At 41.4% G+C, this 13,171-nt stretch overlaps 1 protein-coding gene across 1 annotated transcript in view; it reads right to left on the bottom strand.

Annotated features, from left to right (window-relative positions):
• The window catches only part of DDX10 (DEAD-box helicase 10), a 171,635-nt gene that overhangs the window by 42,698 nt on the left and 115,766 nt on the right, over positions 1–13,171 (bottom strand). The window contains exon 16 of the mRNA XM_028726235.2: positions 10,252–10,308. Coding sequence (XP_028582068.2) covers positions 10,252–10,308 — 57 coding nt within the window. The remainder of the gene's footprint in view (positions 1–10,251; positions 10,309–13,171) is intronic.

Here is a 13,171-nt window from a genome sequence, read left to right as displayed (position 1 = left end):
ACTGGATTTACTGCGTACTAATTATAATTGTAACAGTTTCTTTTTTGTTACAAAAACACTGCTTTAAAAATCTGCCTTCATCACAATTTGTAGTTTATTAAGGAGTCATTTTATGCACCAGACACTTTTATTGGTGGGGGGATAAGCTCCCACCCCACTTTACAAGCTGAAGCAGGGCAGTCTAGAAAGAGCTCGCCATATAATTCTGCTGATTGTATAGCTCACCTCTGAAAGGAAAGAATGTCTCAAGAAAAAGCATTATCCAGAGAGTGGGGGGAGGGAGGGGGAGAGAGAGAGAGAACACTGATGGATAGTACAAAAGAGGTCCAAAAACCAAAAAGGTTTTGGTGAGTGTTACATACTGTAGGTGAATTTGAAGTTTTGAGTAATAGGTTACAGTGCATACCTAACTGTAACTACTCAGAAGTAACTCCTACTGAATTCAGTGGGGCTTGCTCCCAGGTAAGTGGTGTTAAGACTGCAACCTTAATAAATCTTCAACAAAATCTTCTCAGGGTTTCCCAAGTTCTGGTTGTCTTGTTCTATACTTAGGCACTAAACCGCTGTGATTAAACCACCAAGCAGTTGTGTACCAATTCTTCTTGAATGGGGCATAATGGTGAAGAAACGAGGGTGTTTTGTGCTTTCAAAATCTTTGAAACAACCCTAACATATTTCAAAAGGAGAAGCTTGAAGGTTCAGCAGCAAACCCTTCCAGCAGCTGGAATCTTAATGATCCTGACAGCCTCAATTAAATTGAATAATCGTTCCTAAAATAATTAACCAACACAGAGACAATGTTTTTCTGATTGCTGATTGTAACTATTATTATTTTTTTCTGAGGCATCGATGATGGCATAGGGAGGCGTGCTGGCAGTAGGTCACGTAGAAATGTAAGCCACAAACAACTTTGGGGTAGGAGGGAAAAGAGCAGTAAGCAGAGTGTTCTGCTTTAAAACTTGAAGGCTCTTTGATCTACAAAACTGCTGAACACAGCCAAAGAAAAATAGCTAGAGAGGAGAGATAGTGAGGCTCATTCAAGGCGAGTTAATTCTCAAATCCTCTCTTGGACTTCACTGAAAGATTTAGAGCTCGGATTCTTAAAGGCTGCTAAATAAAGCTCCCCCAAACACGGCTTTGCTCAATAGCCACAGATCTGACCAGCAGCTGGAGAGAGCGGGGGAGAAGGGTCTTGCTCTTTCAAGGACAAGACCACTTGCAGCCCTTTTCAGACAACCTTAATTGGGAGTACTGAACTATGGCAACCATCAGGTTGTGTACCAATTCTGTGTACATCATGGCAACCAGACTCACCAACAACCTACATGCATTCAGCTGTGTAAACTAGGAATGGGAAATCTGTGCCTCTGTCACATCCCGCCCCCCAATGTTGCTGGACTCCCTCAGTACTTGACCAATGGCTATGTACTTGCTGTGGCTGATGCAAGTTGGAGGTCACAGGTCTCCCATCCTCGTAAACAGAATCTACATATGCATACACAGATAGGATCAGCTGGGCCATTTCAATAGATGCTTGTTGATCAGGGCTAACAGCCATGATAATCACACCCACCCACATTAGTCATCTGAAATGGGCTAATGACAACTAGGACCACTCTCCCTTTGTTCCGGCAGATTTGCCTCAATTTTCTGGGGGCCGGTGTCATTAAGATAATCCCCCACCCCAAGAAAAATGGAAGATAATGGGTTTAGAGTTGTGGCATGGCGAGGCTCACCCTTTCTTCCAACTCTTTCTTCATAAAATAATAAAATAAAATAAAATCATTTTCAAAGCTGCTGGATTTGTATCCAAAGTACTACTATGTCAATGCTTTGCCAAAGCAAGGATTTTTGCTTGCACAATGGAATGTTCTTCCCCTTTCCTTCCTCCAAATTTTCCAACCCTCTGGAGCAGATTTGGAGCGGGTGCAGGGCATGCACAAGGGTGTATGTGAACTGTCCTGTTGCACAAGTGGAAATCCTTGTACTGACAGGACATGCTGATACTACACACGACTGCCACTCTGGAGCTTTGGACACTATCATTATTTCTGGGTGCTAGAACCTTCCCATCCAAAACAATTTCAGAACATGAATTGTGAGCCCCTGGAGTAGAATCAAAATGGCTTCCCCCAGTTTTCCACCTGTAAACTGGTGGCAATCATTTTCACCCAAGCTAACCTTCTTCCCATTCATTCCTTCGATCCCTGAGCAGAATTGGGTAGGGGCAGTGCAGACTATGTCCAAACAGAACTTGTTATGATCAGGGAAGAAGACCTTACACCTTCCATGTGAGAGATGGACTACTACAAAGCAGTCCTGAAGGTTGGTAGCCAATGCTGGAAGCCTCTGACTTGGGAGTTTGATGAACTTTTAACACAAACACATACACACAGTAGTTTCTCAGGCCAACAAGTACTGAAAATTTTAAATAAACAGAAGCCATTTGAGACAGTTGCGCCCTCCTAAATTAATGAGATAACCAAACAAGAACCAGGAATATTGATTTGCATGGATAAACCGTGAACACTAAGTGGCAGGTAATAAATTAAGAAATGCTTTTGAAATGTAACAAAAAGCATGGGAGGGAACAGTAATAGCTTGATGAAAAGGGACATAATAATATTTGAAAGACCTGGAATATAAGATTAGGTCACTCCATTCATATTCTACCAAATGAAAAAGGGGCTGAAGAAAGTCATTGTATTCAGTGGAGAGAGCTGGTGTAGGATAATGGCAAGCTATGATTCAGAAACTCCTTGGTTTTGAAATCACCGCTTCCATTAACTCATTCAGCATCAAGCCTAACTCAGACTCACACTTTCAATGAGAACCCCAATTACACAACACTAAGGTTTGGGCAACTAGCCAAACTTTACAGGTTGTTCTAAGGAATGCAACATGATAATGAATGCAAAATGCTTTGAATATCTGGAAGTGTTATATAAATGCTGAAAGTTTTTGAGAACCAGGGAGAAGCCCTATTGCATATCCCAGCAATATCAAAGAACCAAGCTAAGTTTGATGTCAATTGTGTGAGTGCAATTAATGTGACGGGTTTTTAAACTTTAAATAGCAGGGGCAGAAAGGTTAAGCTTTTCCCTACCCTTTCTCCACTCCCATTCATCTTTATTGTGTTGCCCTAATGCAATTTCCACAAATCTGTCCTCTTTCAAAAAGTATGATAACAGGACTGGACCAACTTGATTTTCCCCCCAATATATTTTTGCATTTCTCCCTTGTGGTATATCAACACACACACCAAATAGGTAATGTGGAACATTTCAGAGTCATGAGCCTGAAAGGAAAATTTAAAGCCATGATCATTTATGAAGTCAATGCGGATTAAGCACAATTTTTTATACACACAGTGGCATAAAAATAGACTCTGAGATCTTTATTATTTCTCTTTGTTGGCTTGAACCTAATATAACTTTTCGCCTCCGGTTTCATACTGAGCTGGGATAATCTCTTTCCTCTTTATTATACCCACCAACTCTAATAAGACCACCATGATTTGTATTCTGTGTGCATTGTTATCTTTCGTGATATGCAAAATTTCTGAAAGAAGTTCAAGATAAGGGCATGGATCCTAGCCCTAACTGTGCATGCTTTCACAAATCACAAAGCGGTGATAAGCAGCCCTACAGAGCCAGCTATTCACAGGAGCCATTTCAAAAACATCTTGTAATGGTGTGGCGCTTTATGCCTAAATATGTTTTCATCCAGATAAGGATTCCTGGATGCAGAAGACACTCTGCAGTCCACTAGGGTTGCAAAGAAAGGAAATGGTACCTAGGAAACATTTTGGCTCTTAGGCAAGACTCCCTCATTGCTGCGAAATTGAAATTGCACTAAATTCAATTTAAGCCTGCCTGTGCCTAGTCTGCAGTTGGTGAAAATATAACAAAAGATGCATATGGACTCTGGGTGTCACATTGCTAGTAATGATTCCACCTAAACATTAGGAAGATTCCACCTAAACATTAGGAAGAACTTCCTGACAGTAAGAGCTGTTCAACAGTGGAATTTGCTGCCAAGGAGTGTGGTGGAGTCTCCTTCTTTGGAGGTCTTTAAGCAGAGGCTTGACAACCATATGTCAGGAGTGCTCTGATGGTGTTTCCTGCTTGGCAGGGGGTTGGACTCGATGGCCCTTGTGGTCTATTCCAACTCTATGATTCTCTGATTCTATAATCATAGGCCTTGCTGAGTCGGACTGAAGTTGCATCTAGTCCACTGTTCTGTCTTGAAGAATGGCCAGCCAGGAAGCCTGTTTGCTAGCACAAGGGAGCATTAATAACACAGCCTGCTGCTTCTCAAATCCCTCTTTAAAATGTAGGAAAGGTCCTGCTCTTTCCAATTGCAAAATAAACCACATCCCCATATTCTAATAGCAATTTATTTTCCAAAATGGCACCACCTATGCACAAGAGAAGGCTGGGGAGAACTCAAGGTTTGCAGAAGTTGTTGTTATTCTAATTGCCCTTAAGGGGCGACCCCCCATTCCAATAACCTCAAACAACCCAAATGAAACACGGAACATGATCAGCGGCTACAGAATATTGACTGACTGTTGAGGCTGAAGAGGAACAGGAAACCAGTGGGAGGAACAGAATGGAATGGATTATCCTGAACCAAGGGCACAGGCTGGCATTTTGAACAGGGGCACTCCGCACTGCAATATTTTGTTACAGGACCCACTTACACCCACTAATAAGGTTGTAAACCGCTTTATATTTTTTCCTTAAAAAAATTGTGATAATCCAGATCCACAAAAACACACCCAACCTCAAGCCTTATGGGCACTGTTTACAAGCAAAATACACTGCTGCTTTCATTGCTTTTTTTTAAAAAAGTTGATAAATAAAACCAGCAAAATCCTGAGATCCTTTTCAGATTCAGTTGATTCTTTAGATAGTTCCTTCCTGATTTTGTCTTGTCAAGAATAACCAGTGAGTAGCTTTTTAACCCACATACACCTACGTGAACCTTAAGACCCTCTTCAGAGGCCCTGCTCTGTGTGCCCCCACCCAAGTGAGGTGTGACAGGTGGTTACAAAGGAGTGGCAATTATCAGTGGTGGCTTAAGAAATGATCTCCTTAAAGAAATTTGTTTCCTCCCTTCTTGATGGTCTTTTTGGCACGAGCTGAAGGCCATTTTACACTTGTGTCTCCAAACAAACCCTAGGCTTATTTTCTGTTCTAATCTGTTTTCAGATTTAAAACTTTATGCTCTCACTCATTTAGCATAGTTTTAAGCAGAGCTGCAAATTCTTTATGTCTCAATTAGGGAATTTTTCTATGTTGTTACATTTTTTTTTGTTTTGATTATTGTAGTTTTAAACACTGCATAAATGTTTATTTTTATTGTGTAAGCTGCCTAGAGAATTTGATTGATGGACGGCCATGTATACTTAAAAAATTATTCAAGCCTCCTTCCTTTGAAATTGTTCCAAATTAACAAATTACACAGAATGGGATGTGTGCCCACAACCTTATACTGCAGTGATTGCTTAATCATTTGCACTAACAATTTGTTGTTTGTGGATATTATTATTATTATCATTATTATTATTATTATTTTCTATACCACCCTTCATCCAAGGATCACAGGGCGTTTTACAATATAAAAACACAAAAATGTGTAACATTGTAACAAACAAAACAATACCGCCCTCTGCCCCCCAGTTTAAAAGTTTAATTAGCCAAAGGCTTGGGAGAAGAGGATTTATTTATTTTTGCCTGGTGCCTAAAGATATGTAACAAAGGTTCAGAGTTCTGAGGTGCAAAGAGAAAACCTGTATTTTTGATTCAGCAGCAGCAGTTTCTTTTGTAATAGTCAGTGCTGGTTTTATAGCTTCTTTCCGGAGCGTTAAATATGAAAGCCCACATGGGACTCCTTGATCCTGACCCTGGGTGAACTTGTGAAAGTCTTCAGGCGCTGGTGCTGAAACTAGACTGATTTCTGATGCAAGGATAAGCTCCAAAAGAATCCCTCGGGCTCCTGTCAGTTTGGGACTGCCTTCTCTACACATCACTGTTGGCTCCCCAGGAATCTCACAAGAATTTGACTCCTGGTTTCCAAGCTGTCAAAATCTCTTGACTAGGGGCTGACCATTCTTGAGCTCTCTCTTTCACGCCTAACCAAAGATGAAGGTGTTTTGGTGTTTTTTTTAGTGCTCTGCAGGGAGTGGGAAACGCCTCAAAAAACAACATACCATGAACCACTGCTAAACAGTCTTTGTTAAGCCAGGGGTAGGAATTGGGATCTGATCAAGGCAAGGTAAAAAAAGAAGTGCTTTTGAGGCATTTCTGGAACTTGGCCACAGTGAGGTCAACTTCCCAGTGAGTGTCCTGACCCCATTCCATCAACATTCCAACAGGAGAAAAAGAAATATAAACTGGCAATATATAAATGATAAAAACTGACCTTGTAGGCTACACTCTTCGTCTATTGACGTCAGGCAGGCGCCTTCGCAGTTCAATACTCTGTTCAATGTGCGTTTATAACAAGCATATTGAGACACGCAGAAGTTACACGTGTTTTAACCTGTGCATGGTTTACTGTTCATTTAAATTAGTAATGGAATGGAATACCTGCTTTAACTGTCTTTTATCGATAATTTTAATGGGTTGTTTTTTAATACTGCTTGAAGTAAAGGTTTTACTAAAATCAGATGGTATTTAAGTTACAATGAGAAAATTCTTAATAATTATTCATAAAGGAAACAGCTTATAAGAAGTAAATAAGGAGGCCAGATACAGGATAATGGTTGTTTGTATTGTTGTATGTTATGCTCATTGTATGTTATGTTCACGTTTAATGAGGGTGGGTTTCTGTATGGGTGGGTTATGTTGTAAATAAAATTTCCAATAAAAAATAAAAAAATAAAATCAGATAATAAATACTAGGAAAAAATGGTGCTGACAGAAGATGCCAACAGAGGGACAGTTCCCAAAGAGAGGGTCATGAGAGGGGAACTTGTGATCCTTCAGAAGTTGGTGAACACCAACTCCCCATAATCCCTGACTGTCCATCATCCTAGCTAGGGCTGATGGGAGTTGCAGTTCAGGAACCCCTGGAGGCCACAGATTCCCGAACCCTGTGTGAGGGATTCAGGATGATCTGGGAAGGGGTGGGGAATTGCCTTAGGTCAAACTTTTTCAAGATTTCATGTTTCTCTCTACCTAACATTTTCTCAAATGTTATTTATTTGTTTATAAAATATATTAATAGCCTTTCTGCCGGAAATGCACTTAATATACAAATGTCTTATGAAATATATATACCAGTATGGTATAGTGTAGTGGTTGGATCCAGATGAAGGATTCTCCAGCTGATCTCATAAGAGATGTTCCCAAGACATTCTAGGCTCTGCCATTGTAGGGGGTTGGACTAGAGGTCTCTTGGGTCCCTTCCAACTCTATGATTGTAGTCATAACCAAAATCTTGAAGTGGGCCTAATAGACTAAAGGCAGCTAATGCAGGTGAGCTAGGAACATATGAAACTATTCTACAGTCAGATCAATGGTCCATCTAGCTCACTACTGTCTATAACAGGGGTTGGCGAGGTTTACCTCGCCTGGGCCGGTTCACTCCAGCGGAGATCCCTCCGTGGGCCGGATTGCGTGCCTGCTCGTGATTTCCGGCGTCTGTGTCTGCGCAGACGCGATGTTCGGTGCCACGGAAGCAGGCAGCTCAGTTCAGGGGCGGCTCGTGGGCCGGTTAAACGACCCCCATGGGGTGCTTGTGGCCCATGGGCCTTAGGTTGCCTACTCCTGGTCTGTAAGAAGGGTAGGGAACCTCGAGTCCTTCAGCCAATCTTTGCCCATCAGGGGCTTCCAAGTTGGCCCATGAGGACAGTTTCCCATACACATCCACTTGTAACATCAGCTGATGGGCAAGAGGGTTAAATCAAAGCATCTTGCACCTGATGTCACTTGGCCAACAAGGCCGATCCTGATAAGAATCTGGTCCATCAAGTCAAGGACATTCCCATCCCTGGTGTACACTAAATGTCAATAGCTCTTTGGGATTTCAGTCAAGAGTCTTTCCCAGTCTTACTGAGAGATGCCAGAGATTAAATCTGGGACCTTTGCCCAGCAAACCATGCGATCTATGGCCCTTCCCTAGCATAGGTTTTGAAGGCCCTCTGTGGCTGGTCCCTGTTAATACATAGGTCACTATTCTGCACTACCTGAAGTGCTTGAATTGGCCAGGTGAAGTGCAAATTCTCTAAGTGTGACCTTCTGCCCGTTCCTGGTCAGCACAGAGAAATGTCTTGTTATAATAATAATAATAATAATAATAATAATAATAATAATAATAATAATAATTTATTATTTGTACCCCGCCCATCTGGCTGGGTTTCCCCAGCCACTCTGGGCGGCTTCCATAGAAACCAAAGATACAGTAAAATATCACAGATTAAAAACTTCCCTGAACAGGGCTGCCTTAAGATGTCTTCTGAATGTCAGGTAGTTATTTATCGCTTTGACATCTGATGGGAGGGCGTTCCACAGGGCGGGCGCCACTACCGAGAAGGCCCTCTGCCTGGTTCCCTATAGCTTTGCTTCTCACAATGAGGGAACCACCAGAAGGCCCTCGGCGCTGGACCTCAGCGTCCGGGCAGAACGATGGGGGTGGAGACGCTCCTTCAGGTATACTGGGCCGAGGCTGTTTAGGGCTTTAAAGGTCAACACCAGCACTTTGAATTGTGCTCGGAACGTACTAATCACGCTTCAGTTCCTGACTGTGAGGACCATGGGCTGGACAATAGAAATATATTTGAGATCTAGCTTATAGGACCAGTACCCACAACCCCAGACATGTTTTGTACGTTATGCTGAAATATATTTCTGAAAGCTATATTTTAATAAAGTTACTCATCACAACCAGTCTTTGTTTCTTGAAGAAGAGCACTGGTGTCTCAACTTCCAGACTACAATGCGAGTCATTTTCCCAGTCCAGTTCTCCAAGTTCCACTGACAATATGAAGAGAATGCAGAAAGGGGATCAGCACAGAGAGCAGCACCTTGAGTTTGCTCTCAAAGGAAACCAATCTTTGCTAAGTGTCAAGTACAAATCATGGTTATTCAGGTAAACGAAATGACGCACACAATTGGACCTTCGTCCTGGAAAAAAATCAGCATGTCCCTTGAACAGGATGAACATCTTGCCACAATAAATATGCCAATGCAAAATTACAGCTAAACATGCGATTTGCATTCACATCTTCTTTGGAAGGCTGGCTCCTGGGAATTATGTGCGGCATAAGGATTCCAACCTTCAGTTAGAAGAAAACTCTTCCTGAACACTAAATCAGTAAAGTTGCACTGCAGTTCCTTTAGTCATGGCTGCATTACATTCAAATGCGTTCATACATAATCCAAGGGAAATGAAAATTTACATTCGGGGGGGGGGGGGAGAGAAAACCCCTGTTGTGTAAAATATAGAAATAATGTACAAAGGAAGACAGAAATAATGAAGCAGTACTAATGGCAAAATAACAAAAAATAATAATGCCCTAATAGAGTTCTGTCTCCCCATGACACAAGGCCAGTGGAACTACAAAGAGGGCCCCCTCTGTCAATCTTTACACCTGAAAGGGTCTGAGGAGGTCTTTTAGATATTTGGGGGCCTAAGCAATTTAGGACTCTCAACATTCATGTGAACAATCCAGTTTGGGCTTGCAAATGGACTGGTAACCAGTGCAGCTGGTTCCAGAGTTCTAAATGGAACACTGGCCACTGCATTTTATTGAGTTGTCTTGAAGGTTCTCGATCGGGGAACGCTACCTAGCTTCAAAACCAGGTTAAGAGGAAACTTTCATTAGTGGTGGATGCAGTTAATATAGAGGCCAATGTAACGCTTAAACACACTTATGACTGGCGGGGAAGGATGGGAGATCTTCATATGCTGGTTCTAACACTGTATTACCATGCAGTTTTGTATTGTTCTGTATAATTTTATTGCCGTGAGTCACCCTGGGCTCCCCTTTTGCCAATTCATATACAGGTGTTATTATATCTGTTGTTTTGCTTCCAGCACCTTCTCCAGCAATTCTCAGCATTGAATTTCTCCCGCTTTCACCATGACAGACATCCTCAGAGAACTTTCTACCATGATCTCTTTTCCAAGATACATAAAGCCTATTTCGATTCCTAAAATAAGATACCGGTAGTTCCCTCTTGCACTTCATAGTATGCAGAGGCCATAAAATTTCTGTGAAAGAATGAAAAATAGCCTTACTTTTGCATTTTTCTTTCTGGCTTCTCTTCTTGCTGCCTTTTCTTTCAGTCGTTTTTCCTGTGGGAGAAAAAATAAATATGATTATGATTATTACCTATAGTTATTAGTTGCTTTCCTCACAAAAGTGACCCAAAGTGACTGATGAACACTAAAACCAATAACAAACAGAAACTTTTAAAACATTTCTTTTTTAAAAAAAAACATTGTTCAGCCCTGACATTGAGATCGAGCACTGAGGGCCTTCTGGTGGTTCCCTCATTGTGATAAGTGAGGTTACAGGGAACCAGGCACAGGGCCTTCTCAGTAGTTGCACCCACCTTGTGGAACACCCTCCCATCAGATGTCAAGGAAATGAACAACTATTTGACTTTTAGAAGACATCTGAAGGCAGCCTTGTTTAGGGAAGTTTTAATGTTTGATGTTTTATCATGTTTTTAATATTCTGTTGGGAGCCGTCCAGAGTGGCTAGGGCAACCTAGTCAGATGGGCGGCATAGAGTAAATAATAATAATAACAGAGATAAAAGGCAAGTCTTGCACATCCTGCCACTCTAAAAGGCCAGAAGTACTGGAAACCTTTCAAATTTAGGCCAAATAAAAGTTCAAATAAAATGAAAATTTGTTGCCAGGCACTTAAAAATAGATAAAGATAATGCCAGGCAAATCTTCCTGTGGGGGACATTCCATAAGCAGGGAGCCACCACTGAAAAGGCCTTTCCTTGTGTTTCTACCCTCCAGACCATCTGTGGAGGGGAGACACAGAGATGGGCCTCAGATGGGCCTTCAGGTTCCAGGCTGGTTTGTGTGGGGAAGAGTAAGTGTATAATGGAGCAGCTTAAGGGGTTTCAACATCAGCAAGTATGTCTTGTAGAGCACATTACACATTCAACTTTTAAAATGGAAGAACAGTCACTATGGAACTGCAAAACCTCCTGTGTTTATATAAAAATTACACTCTACGATTGATTTAGCCAGACTGATGCTTTATGAGCAATTCAGTTCCTCCCATGCTGCTTCCATTGGTAATGGAATTTTCACTCGCGCACATGTTCAGCTGACAAACCCGCAGATGAAAAAGACCCCCTGCACCACTGCTCAGCAGGGGATGCTAAAATAGGTGCATCAAGAGATTATAAAGTCAAGTTAGACACTGGAGGGACAAGAAGACAAGGATGAAACTTTCATGGATACTTCAATGCATATCACCAAGCAAGGCAGAATTGGGGGGGAAATCTTCTTCAATGTTCTCCTATTAGTCTATTTCAGCTACAGAAGTTTAAACTGATATGCTGCAGCTCTAGCAGGGCAGATCCCATATTTGACATCTTGGAATGTCTACAGCTGAGTCATCTGAAAAGTCTACAGCAGTCTATTATTAACCTCTGCTTACTAAGTATGACAGTGATGGGGACCCTGACATATTCCCTCTTACGCATCCATTCTGGCTAGGAACAGGCCCTATTGCTTACTCCAATGCAACACAATTAAACTCATTAAAATGGAAATAAAAGTCGTATTTCTATTTCTGTAATGTCCTTCAGAGACAGGACAGACCTGCATACCAGACTAGTACATCACGACTCTCCGTTCCCTATCTTGCTTCTGTTGCCTTTTATAAAAAGAAAACCTTGAATTTGCCTGGCTTAATCAATCCACCTTTATAGGTTGGTTAAAAAAGTGGTGTTCAAGGCGTATGCTATTTTTAAACATTTATACTTGAAGTATGCGCAGATGGGAGCCAAACGCATCCTTGTATAACTCAGCTTTTGATAACATGTCTGTGTAACTTCTACCCAGGTAGGCTTTTAAAAAACAGAAATTGTCTGCAATTGATGTAGTTTTATAAGATGTTGCTGAAATTATTTTGCTTTGATGACAGTAAATTATGTTTAATCAAAATTATTGCAGAAGTTGCAGTGTATGTATTTTGGGAATCTCATTTACCACATCCTTTCATGAAGTTGGATATTTTGTGGAATGTAGTCTTGGTTTTCTTTGATAACTGAGAAAGTTTAGAAAAGTATGTCTCTCCCAAAGGAAAAACTGGGTATAAATATCCCTTCCTCTCAGCGTATATCACCCTTTCATATCACCTTTTGCTTGCAGCCCAATTTTAGTGTTGCTTATTCAAATGATTATGATTTAATTAGAGCTTCTCAGCTCTATATCAATAATCAGTATTTTAGATTTGTAATACTAGCATTAGCAATGACAAACTAGACAGCATCTTAAAAAGCAGAGACATCACCTTGCCAACAAAGGTCCGTATAGTTAAAGCTATGGTTTTCCCAGTAGTGATGTATGGAAGTGAGAGCTGGACCATAAAGAAGGCTGATTGCCAAATAATTGATGCTTTTGAATTATGGTGCTGGAGGAGACTCTTGAGAGTCCCATGGACTGCAAGAAGATCAAACCTATCCATTCTTAAGGAAATCAGCCCTGAGTGCTCACTGGAAGGACAGATCCTGAAGCTGAGGCTCCAATATTTTGGCCACCTCATGAGAAGAGAAGACTCCCTGGAAAAGACCTGGATGCTGGGAAAGATGGAGGGCACAAGGAGAAGGGGACGACAGAGGACAAGATGGTTGGACAGTGTTCTCGAAGCTACCAGCATGAGTTTGACCAAACTGCGGGAGGCAGTGGAAGACAGGAGTGCCTGGCATGCTCTGGTCCATGGGGTCACGAAGAGTCGGACACGACTAAACGACTAAACAACAACAATACTAGCATTTTATAAGGTTTTTATGTTATTCACCTTATTTATCTTCTTTTTGTAATGCTTAAGTTACTTTTAAGTTAAGTAAAGGAAATGTAGATGCTATATGCCCGAAGACTCATCCTTGAACACTAAATTCCCATCCCGACATGGCAGTCGTTGCTGAGGGAACAAAGGTGCAAAACTTAACTGCCAGACTCAGTTT

The sequence above is a fragment of the Podarcis muralis genome, chromosome 4, assembly GCF_964188315.1.
Source record: "Podarcis muralis chromosome 4, rPodMur119.hap1.1, whole genome shotgun sequence".
NCBI classification, from domain to species: domain Eukaryota; kingdom Metazoa; phylum Chordata; class Lepidosauria; order Squamata; family Lacertidae; genus Podarcis; species Podarcis muralis.
This window is presented reverse-complemented; position numbering and strand designations above follow the sequence as displayed.